The sequence below is a fragment of the Mesitornis unicolor genome, unplaced genomic scaffold (genome assembly GCF_000695765.1).
Source record: "Mesitornis unicolor isolate BGI_N332 unplaced genomic scaffold, ASM69576v1 scaffold32077, whole genome shotgun sequence".
Classification (NCBI taxonomy): domain Eukaryota; kingdom Metazoa; phylum Chordata; class Aves; order Mesitornithiformes; family Mesitornithidae; genus Mesitornis; species Mesitornis unicolor.
The window spans coordinates 15,103-33,952 of NW_010198933.1; the positions used below are offsets into that span (position 1 = coordinate 15,103).

Consider the following 18,850-nt stretch of genomic DNA (forward strand, 5'->3'; position numbering starts at 1 on the left):
ATTAAATTTGATGAAAAAAAAATTTCCCACAAAATAAAACCAGAAGCAGCATTAAAAGTAAACCGGTAACGTGCTGTCTCTAACAAAGCAACGTATGTACAAAAGAAGTGAGCGAAGCTGAATGACTCTGCTGGCGTTAATGAATTTGTCTGACAGAAGTCAGGGCAGAAGTTGCAGAGAATGGGATGTTCACAACTCTGAGGCACGGAGAAATAGTGGAGGTTGCTTTCATAGGGCAGATTTTTTATAGAGGAAGTCTGGTTTGTTTGGCGACCTCCTCCCTCTGCTGACTGCATCTTCCCTCTCCAAATCCGCGTTCCTCTGTGCTCCGTGTTCCAGCGGCTCATCCTCGGGCAGTCTCCTGCTGGGCCTCTCCTCTTGCATTTCGGAGGCGTAGGCAGCGAGCGAAGCTCTGGTGGAGGTCAGCCCATAGGTTAAATCCGTTTCCATCTTCGTTCTTCCCCTGATGTGCACTGGGCCGTTCCCAGCGCTCTCCTGGGTGGCCAATGCCAAGTCCAGCCGCTGGGGGGGTTGTTCTAAGACATCGAGGTGTATTGGCTCATTCTTTTGTCTGTGTTGATGCCCATCCTGGGAGAGCAGGAATTCCCTCCTGGAGTCCTCTTGCTTTTTAGGAGATATCTGGGAAGGTAGATAGGCTGACTTTAAGCCACTTGGTGATGCCTTATTGTGGCTGTACAAATCTGGGCCAAAATATATGCCTTGTGACGGCGAGGGACTGTGCCTGTTGGGTGCTGGCGTGGAGGGTCTGCATGCAGCATTGGAGAAGTCGTAGAAGTCAGGGTACTCCTGCTGATTTTCTCGAGTATCTGTTTTTTGCTCTATTGAGTGTTTCTTTCGAGAAGTGGGCACGTGTCTGTTCTGGATACATGAAATGTGCTGGGGTGGACCGGGCCCTACCTCTGCAACCGCCTGGTTCAATTCCGAGTCGACGGTGAGCTCTGGTAACCTTCTGTCCTTCAGAGACATCGCCGACACTCCCATTGCGATATCTGGCATCAGTTCATTGAGCAAGGGCTGAGTGCACTGCAAGAGACAAGAAAGTGGTCACGGAGACAAACCAAGTCAAACACGCTGAGCTGCACTGGTTTTAGGACAGTTTATACAATCCACAGTGGCATTTTCCTAATCTACCTTTGCCTAGACCAACCTCAGCCCGCACCTTTCCTACACTGTTTAAAGAACACGTGCATCTTCCAGCCTTCACCTTCCTGCTAGCTTAAGACAACTTTCCTTCATGGAGCTGTTGTGCCACAGTAACAGTTCCCTCTTAACGCCTCTTGTCTGGAACACGCGGTAAACAACAACGTACTTCTAATGTGACAAAGCTGTGGAAAAATCGGTAATGGTGTCCTTAGTGAAATCAGCATTGATCAAGAAAGAGACTCATGCTACAAAACCCACCCTTGAACAAACAATGGAAAACAATTCTAATCTGAAGTTAAATATTTTTGGTTAAAATATAGAAAGCAGTGAAATATATTTAGGATAACTGCTAAAAGGAAAAAAAAAACCACGTTTCCACTCAGCACTGCACCTAAAGAGCAAGTTCTCAGTGTGACAACTGCACTGAAGCAGGTCTTTCGCTGCACAAATAAATTATTTTTTGACAAATTTTTGAGCATTTCATTTGTGTACTTCACAAAGCTACGACTTCGTCCAGTACATTAAAGTTTGGTTTTTTTCAACTGCATTGTGTTGTAGTTCAGCAACTACAATGGTCATTTTTAAATGCTGCGACAAACCCCCTTGTATTTGCAATCTGCTCGCCTACTAATTTTAAAATCTTCCACACATCTGCAAGGCCTTCAGTCACCACTGGTTCCCTTTTCACTCATCTGTTTACTTCAGGACTACTTACCTGTGCACAGCCAAAATACCCCTGCTATTTCTACCCTGAATTATGGCGTGCAGTCCACTACTCAAGTCGACTTGCGCTTTGTTTTAACGTAGAGCAATTTATTATTTCAGAAGATTTGAGTCCCACTTGCCCCTCCAAAATGTTCCTGGCCCAGGGATGAGGGCATGCCTTTGGGATGCTGACAGCCAGTTTGGTAGAAAATTCTCCTCCTAACCACTGAAAATGCCCTTTTATTTAACAAAGCCAAGTTACTTCATTGTAAAGTAGCTTACAGAGTGAGTTACTGAGTGGCCAGAGATGGGAGAAGAGAAGAAATCGCAATACTCACTACTTGCTTCTCCGCTGCCATCACTGCTGCCGCAGCGGCCACCGTTTGCCTCCCCAGACCCGCGGTGCTGGTGCAGTCGGGAGGCGCTGCCTTAACGCCGGGCAGGTAGACGGGCGGCGGGGCTTTGGGAGCCGTCCGGGAGTGGAACAGCGAGTGATTACAGGGGTAGGAAAAGGACCGGGAGGGATGTTGGCTTGGCACCCTTTGTTTCCAGCCCACTTTGAACTGGTTATGGATTGGAGTTGCTGGTGGGTGGTATGGAGGCGGAGGAGGGGGCAATGGTGGGTGGAAGGCCACAAAAGAGTCCAGTTCTGTAAACATGGTTTCTGCAGTGGGAGTGCTGTTCACGCGGCACCGTCCAGACTGTCTCAGGGTCAGGAGGGGGCTTTCGTCCCCAAATCGCTCGTCAGGAAAAAATTTGTGAGGATTCTGCAAAGGAAAAAAGCCAGCATGTAAGTCTAGGATCTAGGAAAACCTAGACCAATGTGCGTTGAACTGGAAATCTGTTAGCACTGTAACAGGACAGTTGTGCCACCTGAAACCTCACCAACACCTGGGAGGCAGTTACAGCTCCCACGGAATAAAGATTTATTTTTTATTTTGAAACAAGAAGCATCAGATTCACTGTGTGACAAAGGTGATCAACAAATGCATCTGCTTTAACAGCGGCATACTAACAGAAGTGGGATTTCCCATTTTCCAGTCCTAATATGTGCTATGCAGGTCTACCATATCCATTAGGACTTTTTCTCCACTCTGATTCAAGAAGAAGTCCTGATTTACATTTCTAGTTATGATTTGACTATTCTCATTGACTACCTCTTCAGCAGACTTGTTTTGTCCCCAAAACCTGTGGCAGTGAGAGCGCCCTGAATGGCAACAACTCCTGAGAAAAATATTTATACACTGCACTTACACATTTATAAAATCATAAATGCAACAGTCCCACTGTAATTTGCACTTGCACAGTTACCAAGTTGCACAGGCATTTCAAAGCACTACTGCACCTGCACACACAGAATTTCTCATTGCAGGTCATACGATTCATAAGCAGAACAGAGTAAAGCATTTGTGGTTTTATACAGCCATTTCTCCTACCTGCAGGAGCTCAGCAGCAGCATCCGAAAGCCCAAATTCGCGCAGCACACGAATCTGAATCTCGTAGCTGACGGTGGCGCCCTCCCCGCAGTTGAGCGCGTAGGCTCTCTGCACCTGCTCCGTGTGGCGCAGCTCCTGCAGCCGCTTGATCATCTCTTTGACGATGAGGAGACTGGGCACTGGAGGGGTAACACAGGCATGAACGGGATAAGAGAGGTTACTTTTTGAACTGAAAGACATTAAGTTTGATTGCAGTGCTTAGATTTAATTCTCAAGGAAAAAAAAATAACATCAGGCTCAACTGGCTTTTTTTTCAGTAGTGTTCTGCCAGGAACAGTTCAACTCACACATGTTCCTTGAACATCACTGGGGCACATGGGACAACAGACATCATACAAGTGGTAAAGACAAACCACTTTTCCAGCTTCTGCTGGAGTGAGCCACAAACACAGCCTTCTTCTTAAACTCCTGATGGGGCAGGAATTTGATGACTGGAGGTGGGGGCAGCGTATCTCGAATAACAACCTTGTGTTCCCTGGTGAATTCTACAGGGCAAGAATTCCGTGATTTTTTTGGCACGCACTTCACACTCCCAGTGGAATTCCACAGTCACAAGACCATAACACCAGTGGGTAACTGCAGAGAGCACTCTGAAACAATTCCACAAACCGTAAGCCAACATAAACCTGCTCAAAGTCTGTTGTTTTATGCAGTCATACTGAAATACTGTTTTTAAAAAGCAAGCTTTCCAAAAGGAAATCATGTATAATTTGGGGTATTTATCCCGTTGCAAAACTTTCTCATGCCACTTCTTGCTGCTGTTTGACGATGAATGATATTTTCCTGTGGTCTCTCTGTCCTCAGGAAAATGTGCGTATCATAAGAGAAGACAAATCCAGATTTCTGAACACGTAAGTCCTGCCATCTGATCCTTTACTGCTTTACAAGCGCTATATATTGCCATGACCAGATGTCCACAGTGAAAGCTCATAAAATGTAAATGGATCAGACAGCAAGAACAGTGTGAAAAGAGATTTGCATTACAGAGAAGGAGAAAACCCAACACCATACGACTGTGACTGCTCCCAGTTTCACAAAGTTTACATTGGTACACGAAGGGTAGGTGGAAGTAGTGCAAAATATTTTTCCCCTCAAACTGATTTTCTGTACTAGGAAAAATTAAAAAAAGAATCAATTCCATCCAGTCTTCAAGGCTTGGAAATTAAATCTTCCACACTGCCCTGCACACACTTCAACTGTTCTGAAATGTCCTGGTTTAGAAGCCAGGTGTTGAGCTACAGAGAGCATTTTACTAACACTGGGGGGGGAAGGATTTTAGGGAAGTTTGCAGCAGTTCTCCAAACCAGTGGGCATAAAATTGAAGTTTTTAAATGAAGAAGTGCTATCTTCTCAAATCCTGGTTTGTTTCAGGTTTGTTAGAGGGTTTTTTTTCCCCTGCTATTATTCATGTGAAACACATGGAAATGAAATTACACATATAAAAAATACAAGCCTCTCAAGTCAGCTGCAGGCTTTCTAACTCAAACTGAAACTGGAAAACACCTCAGAAAACCCAATGACCTGCAGAACCTCACCTCATTTTACAACAGCGTTGCAAGAAGAACACCAAGACGTGCTGCCAATGGTGTTTAATCCAATCGAGATTTAGACTGGATGTAAGGAAGAAATTCTTTACTGTGAGGGTGGTGAGGCCCTGGCCCAGGTTGCCCAGGGAAGCTGTGGGTGCCCCCTCCCTGGCAGTGCCCAAGGCCAGGTTGGACGGGGCTTGGAGCAGCCTGGGCTGGTGGAGGTGTCCCTGCCCGTGGCAGGGGTTGGACTGGATGAGCTTTAAGGTCCCTTCCAACTCAAACCATGCTGTGATTCTATAAAATACAGCCCACGGGCAGTACAAGGAGGACACAAGCAACAGATGGATCTGTCTGTATGTCCAAAATACCTCAGCTGTAAAGAACCCCCTGTTCTACAAGCCTGGCCTGAACGGCACAGAGGGGATGCTGCCAGCTCTCCCTCCAGCAGTTCCTGTGCTTCGTTGATAGTTTGGGACGTGTTAAATTGTACAGAATCGAGCTGCAGTGGAGTTCTGGATTGGTCAAGATGTCTCACCTTTGCAAACAGAACCAGATTTTTTCAGAACGTGAGAACTTTTGAAAAAAAGAAAATAAGACCTTTGAGAATCTGCTTACTTTCTCAACTTCTTTGGAAACTAAGATTGAGCAATGTGCTATGAAAGCAACAACTTGCAATACTTTACAGTCAACTCATGGTGAGTGTATTTATGCTTTTCTGTAGACAGGGGGAAAAGTCCGAGTACTGCACTGCTGAGATGCCGCAGCTGTACGTTTCTAAACAAACAATTATCCCTTTTATCAAATTACACAAGTTTTCAGAGGCTCCTTTTAGGCTTTACCAAGTCTCTTCCTGAATCACAAAAATCAAACAGATAAAACCATTCCACAAACCTTACTAGAAAACTCACTGCAGTCTTTAAACAGTGCTTCAAGTCTTCCCAACACTGCAACTTGAAGTCTCTTGCAGCAATTTAAACCTATTCTTTTTGTCCCAGCTCTCAGATAAATATTCTTACAGATGCATTTCCCTTCAACGGGGTTGACTTAAGGGAGACATAACTGATACACAAACAACTTATAAAATGGGGAATGAGGAGTGGTGGAGGGAGGAAGATGACTTTTCTTGGTGGTATGTCAGCTTTATTGCTTTTCTACAAACTCCCAAACTGATACTTATCTGCTGAAATGTGAGACGCTGATCTAAACACTGATGCCAAAAGCCTATGCAAGTTTAAGGAAACACTGCATAAATTCATGGATTAAAAATGCATTTAAAATTACTAACTACACAGAAGCACCATCCACCATAGGACACCTCTGATCTGCAAACAGTTACAGAGCGCACAGAATTTTACAGAGTTATTTTGTGTGTGTTTCCTGTGGCACTTCCCTTATGCACTCACTTCTGCTGGTTGCTGGAATAAGGATCCTAGACCAGACAAGTTCTTGACCTGACCCACAGCGGCCATTTAAAGGGCTAAACACAGCGCTCCATCTGACACCAAATTACTTCACGTGTCTCGTGGCACGTTTGTGTTTGTATTTTAGCATGACTCAAGGAATTGTGTTATGTTGACTTTCAGGTTTTTCCTCCACAGCCATCCTGCATGCACGCAGCTGGCTACACCTACACAAGCACATTTCCCATTTTAACTGAATTTAAATTTCTTCTTGGTCATTTATCTATCTAACTCTGCCCTCCAAAACACCCACTGGCCCTCAACTCATCATCAGCTCCTCATTTTGCCAGCATATTCCTTACACACACTGAGTATTAACGGAGCCAAGGAAAGATGGGAAGAGCTAGGTGCTTTGTCAATCCCACCACACACATTCTTCCAGTTTGGCACCAAAAATCAAATGTGTCAATGAAAAAGCATGTTACAGTAGAGTTTTATGACTATAGTTCCCTGGCTTGCCTATGGGAATGTCACACCAAGTATCCTGAAGTCAAGAGAGGCTGTACCTACTTTGATCTATGAGAATTTACTCTGCCACACCAGAAATGAAGTTGGTTTGACTTAAAAGCTGACATGGATTTGGTACACTGAAAAAAGTGTTTTGAGTATTTGCTTCCAGTATTTTTCTGGCAAACTGAGTTAAGCTGATTGCCCTACAAGTTATGCTCCCCTGCTTTCTGCTTTCTGGATCAATCAGTCATCCAAGACAGGCAAGCAGAAAACTGAGAACCACTCCAAGAACAGAGCCAGGCTCCAGGACACATTCTACAATCAGTTTAACTGGTCCAGGGTTTGCCAAATTGCTCAGCTGAAGCAGGTAAAAACACTAGTCCCTCTAGTAGCTTACTTTCTAACTACTTATTAGTACACCCAAAAATTAGTCTACTCCGAAGACATGAACTAAGCAAGAGGGACTACCGCTGGGTGGGAAGCAGCCCAAATGAAGCAGCAGTACTTTCCAAGGAAGTCATAATGTGCAATAATTCACACTCTCCCTGCCCCAAGCCTCATCCACTCCCATGCAATCAGCCAGCGTTGCAAGCGATGGGGCAGCCTTACCCGGGATCTCGTTGGCTATGACTGAAGGAGGACAGGACTGGTTGGTGCTGACTTGCTGGTGGGTAATCATGTGGCAGCACTGCGGCACCGCGTTGTTCACCATGTACAGGGTGTCGGGCACGTTGGACATTCGCACCATCCGCAACCGCACGAGATCGGTTTGTTCCACCATCATCTCGTCCAGCACCGACTGCAACGACAGCCGTCAGAGCCCTCGTGAAGGTGCTGCATACACCAGTACTGGGAGCTGCTGCAAACACTCCCGAGGCCGCAAGCCTAACGACATCTAAACTGTGACTATTCCAGGTCCCAAACGATATTTGGATTTTCCACGGCATTTTCTATTCCATTTGCCAGTCACGATGAGAGTTGAGTTTCAGAGTAAAGAGCAGGCAGGTGAATAAGTTTTGGGTAGGTTGCTTATTTTATTTGGTACCTGTCAGATTAGAAGGAACCTTCTCAAGGCCAGACCCTCTGGGCTGTATCAGTCACTGCCTACAGATCTCAACTCTGTGCCACTGAGCAGAAGGCACCAGGCTGAAAATGAATGTGTTTCCCTCAGATGCCTTAAAGAACAGAAAGGGATTTGTGCATTCCCTTTTAAGATTCTCATTTAATGTCAAATGAATTTCAAAAAATTGGAGGCTGAGAGTAAAAAAAAAAAAAATTGCAAATAACTCATTTTTAATTTTTGCATTTCACTATAATGAAACTATGAATATAGTTATGAGATAATAAGTATGAGAGTCCTCCCTCTAAGGTTAAACAGCTAATGATGTTTTTAAAAATATTAACAGCATAGTATGAAACTAATAGAAACAAGAAGGAAACCTGACAGGGAAAAAAACCTAGAACACACTTTTTACTTTAAGGTTACTACTAAAGCACTCCTATGCTGTATACCTGGAAACTAAAAGCGTCAAAGCTTTATCACATGTTCTTTAACACATTTTTGTTAGTTTTAAGAATCCAAGATACAAAGATAAAGTTTTAACTGGCTAGTCTTCCTTTGCTGCTTTAGTGCCACCTGGTGCTCTGCAACCTTTGTGCCCAAAGGCAAAGGGGTTTTATTTCACCCCTCCCCTCAAAGAGGTTGTCAACAACTCACACCCTTAGAAAATATTTCATTTCTTAGGCACAGGACAAAAGCTCTGAATTCACCAGAGTTTGTAGGTGACCTGACCTGAATTCACCCGGTCAGACTTTGTTGGCAATGTGGATGTGCACGGCTTCACCTAATCCTCGTTCTGCACTGCTGGGACTCGTAAGCTCTTGACCTAAGTCAGAGCTGCCTCAAGTAGCAGCATTAGTTAGCAGCCCATGATGGTCTCATTCTGTCAAACAGAACATGGCACGTTTCTGCCCCATGCAGAGCCATCTCCACTCTGTCACCAAACACCACCACCAGAGACGCTACAAAATCTTCAGTTTGACAGCCCTCATGCAAGATACCAAATAGGGAAGCTACTGCTGAAGTGGGACACAAAGGACTTCAGTCAAGCAGGACATGAGATATTTATTCCATTCTGCGGAGGATCGAAAGAATTTTGGATGCATTCCGATTCAAACAAGAAGAAATATCAGAGTCCTCTGCCTAGTGGAATAGTTCTCCACCCAGCGGTGGGGGGAGCTGGGGAGCCTGAAAGGCCTGGCACCGAGGTTGCTGACTACCTGCAAACTGGGACTCCCAGGCTCTCACCTTGCCATCCGCCTGCCAGGTGGGCTGCCGAGGAGCTGGGCCGGCAAACTGGCTGGAAACCAGGGAGGTTTCCCTCAGAACGCTGCCTTGTTTCCGCTGGAATTTCATCAAGATCTGTCTCGCAAACATTTCAATTTCGACAAAAAAAAGTTTTGTTGAAATTTTTGTTCTGACCAGTTCTAGAGACTTGAGCCTGCTGATCAATCTTGTAAGTCTTGTTAAATTGAAAACGTTAGTATTTTAGGCCAGTACATGCAAAAAGAGACAAAACATACCAAAATCGTTCCCTGTTTACAGAACCCCCTGACAATTCCACATTAACCATACCCAAATGTTAATTATTATTACCTTGGCCTCCTCCACATATGGTGAGAACAGTCTTGGCCGCACATATATTCCAGCATTTTTTTGCCGCAGCCAGGCATTTGACTTTCCACCTTCTGATGTTGGTAGCATGTCTGAAGGAGGAGTACTAATCAGGCCTCTCTTCATCTTTAAGAATTGAGAAAGAGTTTCATGGGTTTTTTTAATATAAATATGGAAAAAGCTTGCAAGAAATTAATTCCTTAAACCGAATCCTTATACCACTGATTTTTCTTTAGCGTTCTGATAGATTTAAAGTACAGGCAATTAAACCAGAAAATGTTATACAAGAATTACTCTGAGTGATAACATTTTAGGAGCTAATCCTCAAAAAAAAAAAACAAACCCCAAAACCTGAACACTGTAGAATCTGAAGTGCAAAGAATCCACAGCTAGTATTTCTGAGGTGACTGACTTACTGCATCACTCAGTACTTCGTTACTCATGGGCAAGATGTGCTCGATGCGGACAAAAGGTAAAAGTGGAGACAGGATCTCTCTCAGCTCCTCAATGTCAAGATCTCTCCTCTTCACACCTCTTTTGTTCACACTGTGAGCGGTACCACTCAGTAAGTTCGGCTCTGTGAGAAGGAACAAAAAAAGTTTATCAAAAAGTTGAAATGGGAAAGCAGGAGTTGCAGAGCTTATGGAAAGTTATAGAAAATGCAAGGAAAGTCTAAATTAAAATCAGCGGTGCTCATCAGCACAAAACTATTGCATGCCTTAAAATCCGATATGAAGCATCAGCAGCCAGGTTCACTTTACACAAGCAGGGATTGTTTGCACAGTCATCAGTTTCAAAGCATAAACCAGGGAGAAAACACAGAAGCAGTGTTTAGGGTAACTGTTTATAGAGCAAAATCAGGAACGTTGCTGAGGAATTTAGACCAAATTACTAGACTAAATTTGGCATAGCTCTTATTTCCGCTTTTGCTTATCATGTTATCTGACGATCCCCAGACAGCAGTGAGCAGTTTATGTCACGAACACCACAGACCAGGAAGCTGCACCATTACTCCAAACAAGCAGCTTCTCCCCCAGCCCAGGTCTGTTGCTGTTTCACTGGCACCATTACGTTCCAACATGCCTTAGACACTTCAAAAATCTCATTTTGAAGATAGAAGGTTAACACTTACTGGAGTTACTAAATGCACATATTTCAACTGACTTTGTGTTACACTTCATACAGCATGGGGACCTGGGGGTGTTGGTTGACAGTCGGCTTAACATGAGCCAGCACTGTGCCCATGTGGCCAGAAAAGCCAAAGGCATCTTGGCCTGTATTAAAAGCAGGCCCAGGGAGGTGATTATCCCCCTGTACTCGGCACTGGTGAGGCCACACCTTGAGTACTGTGTTCAGTTCTGGGCCCCTCACTGTAAGAAGGATGTTGAGATTCTGGAGCGTGTTCAGAGAAGAGCCACAAGTATGGTGAGGGCTCTGGAGAACAAGCCTGATGAGGAGCGGCTGAGGGAACTGGGCTTGTTTAGCCTGGAGAAGAGAAGGCTGAGGGGAGACCTCATCACCACCTACAACTGCCTCAAGGGAGCTTGTAGAGAGGTGGGTGCTGGTCTCTTCTCCCAGGTGATGGGGGATAGAACAAGGGGAAGTGGCACCAAGCTGTGCCAAGGGAGGTTCAGGTTAGAGATAAGGAGGAAGTTCTTTACTGAGAGGGTCGTCAGAGGCTGGAACAGGCTGCCCAGGGAGGTGGTGGAGTCACCATCCCTGGATGTATTTAAGAAGCGGGTAGACGAGGTACTTAGGGATATGGTTTAGGGAGTAGACAGGAGCGGTTGGACGTGATGATCTCAGAGGTCTTCTCCAACCGAGCGATTCTGTGATAACAAGCCCATGTCAAAGCAGTTGTACAAGCAGCAACAGTGTACTTCAAAAACATGGCCAGCCCTCCAAAGACAGTAGCCATCCAATTGACATTTCATGGTGGGGATGAACTACAAGCTAAATATATATTTCCCAAAGAGTAAATGGAAGTAATCTACTTCCCACATCCAACACATGTGAGATTGCCCTCGAAGTTACCACTGTAGCAATAATTTGCATCTGAGCTAATAAAAATACATTTTCGTCTACTTTAGGAGAAACACTGAAGCCACTTGATGGCTTCTTTCTCACTACCACAGATTCCTGTGGGAGAAATGTACTCAAACTGAAGTGAAAGGTTAACATGGTAAACTAAGAATAAGACTACTGTGAAATGCCTGCACGAGCAGAGATAAGGAAAAGATACTGCAGGATATTTTTATTTGATGAATACAAGAAAAATAATTCTGAGGCAACAGGAAATCAACCAGACTGGAATATTAGACAAATCATAGAGGTTAAAAGGACCTCTAGAAGTTTGGTCTCCCCACACCTCCCCAGGGTAGAGCAGGTTGCCTACAGCTACATCCAGTTGGGTTTTGAACACCTCCAAGGATGGAGGCCTCATGACCTGTTTGAATGCCTGACCATCTTCACAGTTGCTTGTGTTTAAACAGAATTTCTTGCGTTTCAGTTAATGCCTCATTGCCTCTTGTCCTGTCCTGGGTGCCAAGAACAAGTGTAGCTCTATTTTCTTTGCTTCCTGCTGTTAGGTATTTATACTTTGCTAAGATCCCCTTTAAGCCTTTTCTTCTTGAAGCTGAACAATGCCAACTCCCTCAGAATGCCCATTCTGTTTTTAAAGAACAAAAGCTTTAAAAAAGACAACCATATTTGGTTTTGGCCATACTACAAACACAGTAGATTAAATTTCCTTTAGTTATAAGTTACCTACAGAAAAAGAACTTCCATACATTTTGGGTTATTTGGTTTAGTGCTGTGTGGTTTAAAAGGATCCTCACCTCGATCTGCTATTCTCTTCATCAACTGGTGCTCTCCCCATTTTATCAGATATTTAAGAATATCTTGTTCACTTGCCTGGTAGAAAAAGAAAGTCAGCAATCTGTATATTCGCTTAGTTTAATGTCACACAGAAAAGGCACATACACAGGTCTTTTAGAACTATGAAGAAATAACTGTACCAAGAGTCCAAAGTATTTGTACTTCATGATCTGCTAATCACTTCCTCCAAACAGTTTAACTGGTGCATCACCATCATGACTTCTAGATTCATGTCACTTATTGAATCTTTAAGAGGAAAAAAGGATTTTCTACAGAAGAATTGTGTCTAGCATGAAATCTCACAGGTATTACATATGAGTGATTACAGTTAATTAAAGGAGGCAGTTCTAAGACTCTGTATTTGGATCTCTTGTTTAACAAATTCAGCATTTGCACATCCTGGAAAGCTATGAAAATAATCAAATCAACTAAATTCTAATCTAGGTGAAGAGAAAGATTTTCAATAATGTAAACAGAACCACTTTGCTTTGTTCATACCTATACACATGTGCTAACCACTCAACATTTTAAGAGGAAAAAGTCATGTACTGAAAAATTTAAATTTATCTACCTCATTTCTTAACAACTGGGGTAGGACGTTTAGTCATAATATGCACTCTTACAGAAGATCAACAGTACTGTGATTATAAAACAGTCATCTTTAAGCTATAAGAGGCTGGTCATCATTATAAAGATCTCTCCCCTGAAGAGAAACGGTAGCAAAAATCTACAAGCTTTCTGTTAGTCAGTATGGTTCCCTCTCCCTAAAACCACACAGCCACTGACGGGAAGGCACAAAAAAGCAATACTTGCAGAAAAGGTAATTTTATGTCTCCTCAAAAGAGCAAATTAAGCCTTCTGAACGATTACTAGCTTATTAGCTCCCACTGCCTCCAAATGGGATGTACGTTGTTACAGCAAAACTACTACCACCACATCACTTTTATAAAACACTTCAACATGCAAGGCAAATGTTAGGTTCAGAAATGTTTCATTTAGAATAATTTGCAGCTGTTTCTAAACTATTATTAGGCTTCCAAGCTATAGCATATACCACCAGTTTGGGTTGTGTTACAAGCCAAGAATGAAATAGTTTTCATAATCACTACTTCAATTTAATTTTTTACATACTATAAAGGAATGCTCAGTGTGCATACAAACCCACTCTTGCCTACAATTTTAAATGAGCTACTCCCAAGCACTTCTAGTAATGCTGTAACCTATTCAGGACTGGCTGCACTCTGCTCTGCAGGTTACCTGTAGATAGTCAGACTGAATAGCTGTGAGCAGGTGGTCCTTGCTGAGTTCATAGAAGACATCTGAAGTCATGACCTGGGTAAACTCCTCACAGAGGAAATGCAGTGCTTGGCGATGTACCCACTTGGAACCGTACGGCTGGGAGCTCCACTTCAGAATGGCAATTAAGGTGTCCAGTGAGATGCTCTCAGCTATGATATCTTCACAGCCTAGGGAAGAAAAGCAAAAATCAATGATGATGTTGCAGAGCCACTTTGATCCTGAAGGACTAATTCATTTGGCTAAATCTGTAACGTTATGTTAAATCTGTAAGATTATATGACTCTCAGTGACAGTAAAAACAGAAGTGCCCCACAGACCAAGGCTGCAAACAGGGTTAAATTCTGACTGAAAGTATAATAATTGTAGCTGTGGCTTAGGATTCCAACTATCCAGTCATTTACCTTTTAAATGCACAGGAAACAGCAAGTCTGCAGGCATGCCTGCATGAACAACTGCAGCGCTAGTTCAGCCCTACTAGAACCTCCTTTGGTTAATACATCTTATCTGATTGCTTAACGCATTTGGAAGTTGCGAATTCAAATTTGAGTCACTGTTGTCTAGAGCAGATTCATAGCACTCTACAAACAGTAAGAAAAGAGGAATTTTCATCTGTATCGCTTTGTACGCAGACTCTCCCGAGACAGACCATGCAGTGCAGCAGAAACAAAAGCTGTGGTGTATTTCTGGTGCTCAGCTCCTCAGCACAGGACGAGGGCAGCAAAGCATCATTTTCTGACTCATGGAAGAGGCAGGAAGCAGCAGGTGATAGCCCTGGGCCACCACCCTGGCCTCCCCATCAAGCAAAACACAGTGACAAGGACAGGGAGCATCTCCTCCAGCAGGGAAGCAGAAAGCAAAGCATGATGCAGGTATTCTGACTCATGGTGAAACTGCTACAGTTTCTTTGTACCCACTGCTGCATTAGGGCAGCAGAGTACGTGTCTTCCACAGATGTACAGAATACGTCTCGTATTCCACAGAGTACATGTCTTCTGGAGATATGGATATTTAATTCTCCTGAAAGGAGATGGAGCAAACTGAGAAGAAATGAAGGCAGACGTACCATGGAAGGGCTGAAGACAGGGGCAGTTGGGGTTACTGAGTTAAGACAGATGGTACCACAACGTTGGTAACTTGAAGTCTCCAACAGCATTCTGCTGATCTCATTTGTACATCTGGTTTACATATACAGAGAATACTATTTCTATTTGTACTATAAAGACAGCAATTTAAAGGAAAAATAATAAATCCTATTCTAGAATTAGACATTCCAGTCTCAACCAACTTCAGCCACAAAATTACAGCTGTGCTTGCGCCCATGCAAGGTCCCTGGGCAGTTCAGAGCAGCATGCTTACGTTGCACTTATTTTACTTCTGAAACATCACCATTTTCCTCAGTTTCAAGGGTATTTGAAAACTAAACTTTGATAGTTATTTAGAGAACCGTATCTTCTTACTGAGGTCTTGGACTAAGCCGAGTAAGAGAGCATTTAGCATGGTAACCTTAACGTCTGTCAAGACTGAAGAGGCTCTTCTGATCCTACGTATTTTTGAACTGGTTGCGTGTATGTAAGACTAGCAGAAATTCACTGAATTAGAAGAAAATCTTACTTTTCTATATAGGCCAGCATACAGAACCCAAGTGTTAACTCCATTTCTGTTGCAACTAATAACGTGAAGGATAAGTTATTAGGGAGTGAGTAGCAACAAGTGAATGTGCTACTTCAAGTAGAAAGGTATCTGTCAAAGGAACAGCTACTTAGGAGCAAGGTCACTGAAAAGGGAACCAAACAGTAAGGTAAAGAAAAAGGTACTAGGAAGCAGCAGTTTCAACATTAGGTTATAAATATCCTCCTCCTATTAAATACATGTATTTCTACTTAATACTATAAAAGACAGCATGTTAATTATGAGAACAATATTCCACCATTACAATTTCCTAAGCTTAAATTTAAAAAACCCACAGTGAATATAATAAACACAGTCAATGTTCAGTGAGAATTGCACCAAATTCCAGGAATATGTCTGAATGTATACATAGCTTTGGAAATAGTTTATGTATTTTCAAAGGAATTTATAAGGATAACCCCTGTCCCCCTGACAGTAATACATTTTACACCAGTTCATACTTAAAACCAACTTTCCTCAAGAAGCACGTGGATGATGTGTTTTTCACGTGCCCGATTCACCTGAGGAAACGATGGCCGTGCATCAGTGACAGAAGGGCTAGCAACAGCATACACATTTCCAGATGATGCTACTATTATTGTTACTACTACAAGTAAGAACAGATGCCTTACTGTAGATTTTGACCTCCAACCTGCATGGGGAGGAATAGCCTGAAGTAGGCAGTGAACTTGCAGCAAAGATTGGTTGGAGGCACTTGCAACATTAGCCCAATCATCACTGGTACGGATGAGAGCAGGGGCGAGAACTGCTCTGAAATACCCTCCTGGGGTTTTGGGACAGGTTACAGAAACTGCCCCTTCTAGATAGGGGAACTCCCCAGAAGCCTAAAGGATAAACCTCACTCTGAAGTCTTCTAAAATTCTGGTCATGAAGCTGAAAAACAGTGGTTTTTAAAAAAAAAAGTCACCTTAAAGGCTCAGAATACTTCAGCATCTGTCAGAAATACGAGTAAATGAAGTCTGAAGCTTTCCACTTCAGGATTTATTTTTACTGACATAGTTAATGGCTGATATTGGATTTATTGCTGTATAAGTCCCTCTTGTCTTCCCTTTTGGGGCTCAAAAAAAGAAAATGTTAAGTTAAAGCAAACCTGGCACGGTTAGTGAGAGCTAACCATGACTATCTGCAGGACGCTTAAGAGAAGAGTTTCCTTCCCTGAATAAGAAACACACAGTTCTGCTGAAACAGTTTTTTAGAGTCATGCCATTCATCTGACATTTATTTTTTAAACGATTAAGATACCTGCCCCCTGCAAAGACAGAAAACTTTATTTCTGTGAGAAATGCAGTCCCAAAGATCAGAGCAACATTGGTTTATAGAAACAGAGCATCAGTTCAGTCTCAATCTTCTGTCAAGTCCAATTATTGCTCTACTCTCAATAATATGACTTCACCAGGTGAAAAGCTCATTCAGGATGCCTAGCAAATGAAACAGCCCTTTTCCCAAGTAATTCTAGCAGTGTGTCAGAACTGCAGGATTACACAAGTATTTCTTCCAAAGTAAGCATGAGGTAATAATTAAAGTGTTTTCTGAAAATCTGAATAAATTGGGGCAACCCAGTTCTAGCTATGAAAGGAATCCAATTTCTTTTCTTCTTTGGCAGAAGGGGTTTTTTGCTTTAAGAATAAGCCACTTGGCAAAAAAAGCAGTCATCTAATAGCCACAATATTGTTCCTCACAGTGGAGCAGCGCATTTTTCTCCTATGAGTACTCTTTTATCACATTCAGGCAGCAACAGCCTTTCCAAAGTGCTGCATCACAAGTTTCTGTCACCAGTGGTATCTATCACAGATTCAACTTGGAGTCTGAAGAAATGAAAGGCAACTATCACATTTTGGACAAATGAGGCTATTCCATGCACTCCTTTTGCTGGATGTCAATAGGTCCCGTCTACAAACAAGTCGTTTTTGCTTCCTCGGTTTTCTCTCAGACGCAATTCCACAGCCCTTCCAAACAGAAGTAGTTTGAGCCCATGTTTAGTATGCTAGCCAGGAGCTTGGGATCTGATCAAGACAGTTGACAGACTTACCAAAGACAAATTAAGTGCATTCAACACCTGGCAAAAGTAGAATTAAGCCAAGTTTTTACTACAAAATCAACAGTTTGATTTAACTCATTCTGTGGTAGAAACCTTTACCCTAAATTTATGCAAACCCGTGCAGCCAAAGAAAAAAGTAATAATAATTCATCTTTACACTGAACTGGAGTCTAAAAGCCATTCAATGTTTTCTTAAGTTTGCTGCATTAGGAGAGACCGTGTTGGCAGTCAGGAACCAGACTTTTTGAATTTGCTGGCATGTAGAGAACAGCTCAGAGGCCTCACCTGAGCTGGTCTGGGCTGCAACACATTTGGAAGTTCCAGAGATGCTCGTCTTACCCATCCATGAGCACCCTTGCTGTTCTAAGCAAGCTTTTGATGGGAAGAGAAAGGAAAAAAGGAAGACATCTGTTCAACCTCTTTGCCACCTCTTACAGACCCAAAGATGCAAACATGTCCTGTACTTATAACTTGCTGTTAGACCAGACTGTATCTTCTTGCACTCCACATCTCCTGCTCGTCTGTCCCGCTGCTGCTCATCTGGCCACACAATGAACTCATTATCTAATTTCTGTAAGTCCTGCTTCCAGCAACACGAGATCCCCAACAGCACAAACCCTCCTGCCAGCATAAAGAGAAACAAGGAGACTGATGCAGGAGGCAGGGCAGCAGTGTCACTGTGACAGCCCAAATCCACGTCAGATTCAGGTGACCTCACGAAACTTGACAGACACTGCAACAGGGACCGAGGTTCCCTACAGCAGTAGGGAAAAGATCAGTTACAAAAACAGTGAGAGCAAGTCAGAAGACTTCAATAGTACAAACAGGAAACTGTAACTTGCAGGTACATTATTTTCCACATTTTACAACTCCGAAGCACGTAACTCTTGCTTATGTGAAGGTACAAAACTATGTGAATGTTTTGCAGAAAAGAAAACAAGACCTAAGTAGTACTGGAGATCAAGAGGGGCTCAATGGCCATTAGTGGTCAAATGCTGTTGAAATCTATTGCTAAATTCAGTAGAACGTCTGAGCTATTTTTAATCCCCCTGCTCATTTCTTAAGCACAAAAATTTAAAACATTCATGTACTCCCATCCTTGAGAGGCTGAATTCAAAGTAAATCTATTATGGCACTGTTAAAGCACACAGTATTATTTTTTGCTTTATTCAAATATGAAGCTGATGACTTTATAGAATTTCTGGTTAACTGGTAAAGCAAATATAAACTATGACCTGAAGGTGAGGTTAGGCAGCATTTTGTGTTATACAAACCATCCTTCCACAGTGAGAACTCAGTTAAGTTACGTTGAATCAATACAGCATATTATCCAGCCATCTGAAATTTTAAATTAGGGAGCCAGATGAAAACAACGCAACTTCTGTTATTTAAAAATATTTTCATCTATAACATGGCAGTTAGAAAGTTGTTAAACATTCTAAGATAAGTGGCAGACTGGTTCCTTTGAG

General features: G+C 42.9%; 1 protein-coding gene across 1 annotated transcript in view; it reads right to left on the reverse strand.

Annotated features, from left to right (window-relative positions):
* Window positions 1-18,850, reverse strand: part of BTBD7 (BTB (POZ) domain containing 7) — a gene marked incomplete at its 5' end in the record, with an annotated part of 24,903 nt that continues 6,053 nt past the window's right edge. The window contains 9 exons of the mRNA XM_010189309.1: window positions 1-1,044; window positions 2,208-2,636; window positions 3,306-3,484; window positions 7,414-7,603; window positions 9,113-9,226; window positions 9,461-9,604; window positions 9,895-10,055; window positions 12,316-12,391; window positions 13,613-13,821. Coding sequence (XP_010187611.1) covers window positions 229-1,044; window positions 2,208-2,636; window positions 3,306-3,484; window positions 7,414-7,603; window positions 9,113-9,226; window positions 9,461-9,604; window positions 9,895-10,055; window positions 12,316-12,391; window positions 13,613-13,821 — 2,318 coding nt within the window. The remainder of the gene's footprint in view (window positions 1,045-2,207; window positions 2,637-3,305; window positions 3,485-7,413; window positions 7,604-9,112; window positions 9,227-9,460; window positions 9,605-9,894; window positions 10,056-12,315; window positions 12,392-13,612; window positions 13,822-18,850) is intronic.